The sequence below is a fragment of the Electrona antarctica genome (assembly GCF_951216825.1).
Source record: "Electrona antarctica genome assembly, chromosome: 14".
Taxonomy (NCBI): Eukaryota; Metazoa; Chordata; class Actinopteri; order Myctophiformes; family Myctophidae; genus Electrona; species Electrona antarctica.
The window spans coordinates 6,747,211-6,748,159 of NC_136795.1; the positions used below are offsets into that span (position 1 = coordinate 6,747,211).

General features: G+C 48.3%; 1 protein-coding gene across 1 annotated transcript; it reads right to left on the reverse strand.

Annotated features, from left to right (window-relative positions):
* Window positions 1–580: 580 nt before the first annotated feature.
* On the reverse strand, window positions 581–949 carry LOC306936301 (gamma-aminobutyric acid receptor-associated protein-like; the record flags this gene model as incomplete). The annotated part of the gene is made up of 1 exon (XM_079519790.1): window positions 581–949. The coding sequence occupies one exon, from the start codon at window positions 947–949 to the stop codon at window positions 581–583; it is 369 nt and encodes a 122-aa protein (XP_079375916.1).

The following is a 949-nucleotide window of genomic DNA, read 5'->3' on the forward strand; positions in this document are numbered from 1 at the left end:
GCTGTGGCCAGAGCCTAGGCATTCTGTTTTCATGTTGCCATTGTGGTGAGATGCAGTCCAACAAACAACCTGCCATGACTGATCCAAAGCTGGGAACTGGGATTTGAATATTTGTACTAGTTCACTACAGCCAACTTTTGGGCATCTAACTACTTCCACATACTTGTGCTAGAATTCTAGTTCAAACTTCAGCTTTATGCAGTTATTTATGCTTCTGTTTTGTTTTGCCCAGCTTTGTGTGTCTGTGTACCCCATAGCGATGATTTGACTGGCTGACGGCTTAAGAAGCAAGGATAAAAATTGAGGACAGAAAAGTGAAGTGGATTGGCTGGAATGTGATGATGTATGAAGATATGTTAAGAGCGCCTCTCACTTCACACAAGTGTGATTTTTTTCTTTTTACAACGTTATTTTGTAAAGGTTTTTGCATCTTTCTAGGTTCACACAGAGGAGCTATCTGGTTGCTAATAAGTAACACCGCATTCAAACCTCTGTCGCTGCGGGTTCTCAGCGAGCCCCGCAGTTTCTGCAGGAGCTGCTTTTCCATGTTAAATGGGCCAGGGACGAAGATCACATTTCCCTATATGGCCGACGCCGCTGCATGCCCATACACGCTCTCGTCGCTGTAAGCGATGTAGAGGAAGGAGTCGTCATCGCGGTGCTCCTCGTACAACTGACCCATGGTGGCGGAGGCGGCGGGAATGACGTTGTTCACGAAGAAGAAGAGGGCGTCCTCGTCGCGCAGGTGAACCCTCTTCCGGATGTGGAAGTAGAACCTGCCGACCGGCATGTCGGATTCGACGAGGTATTTCCTCTTGTCCAGGTCTATCCTCGCTCCGGGGGCTTTCTCCACGATCACCGGTATCCTACCCGGGTGCTTTGTTCTCATTTCCTCGGCCAGGGACTTCCTTTTCTCGAAGGAGTGCATCTCTTTGTATTGAAACTTCAT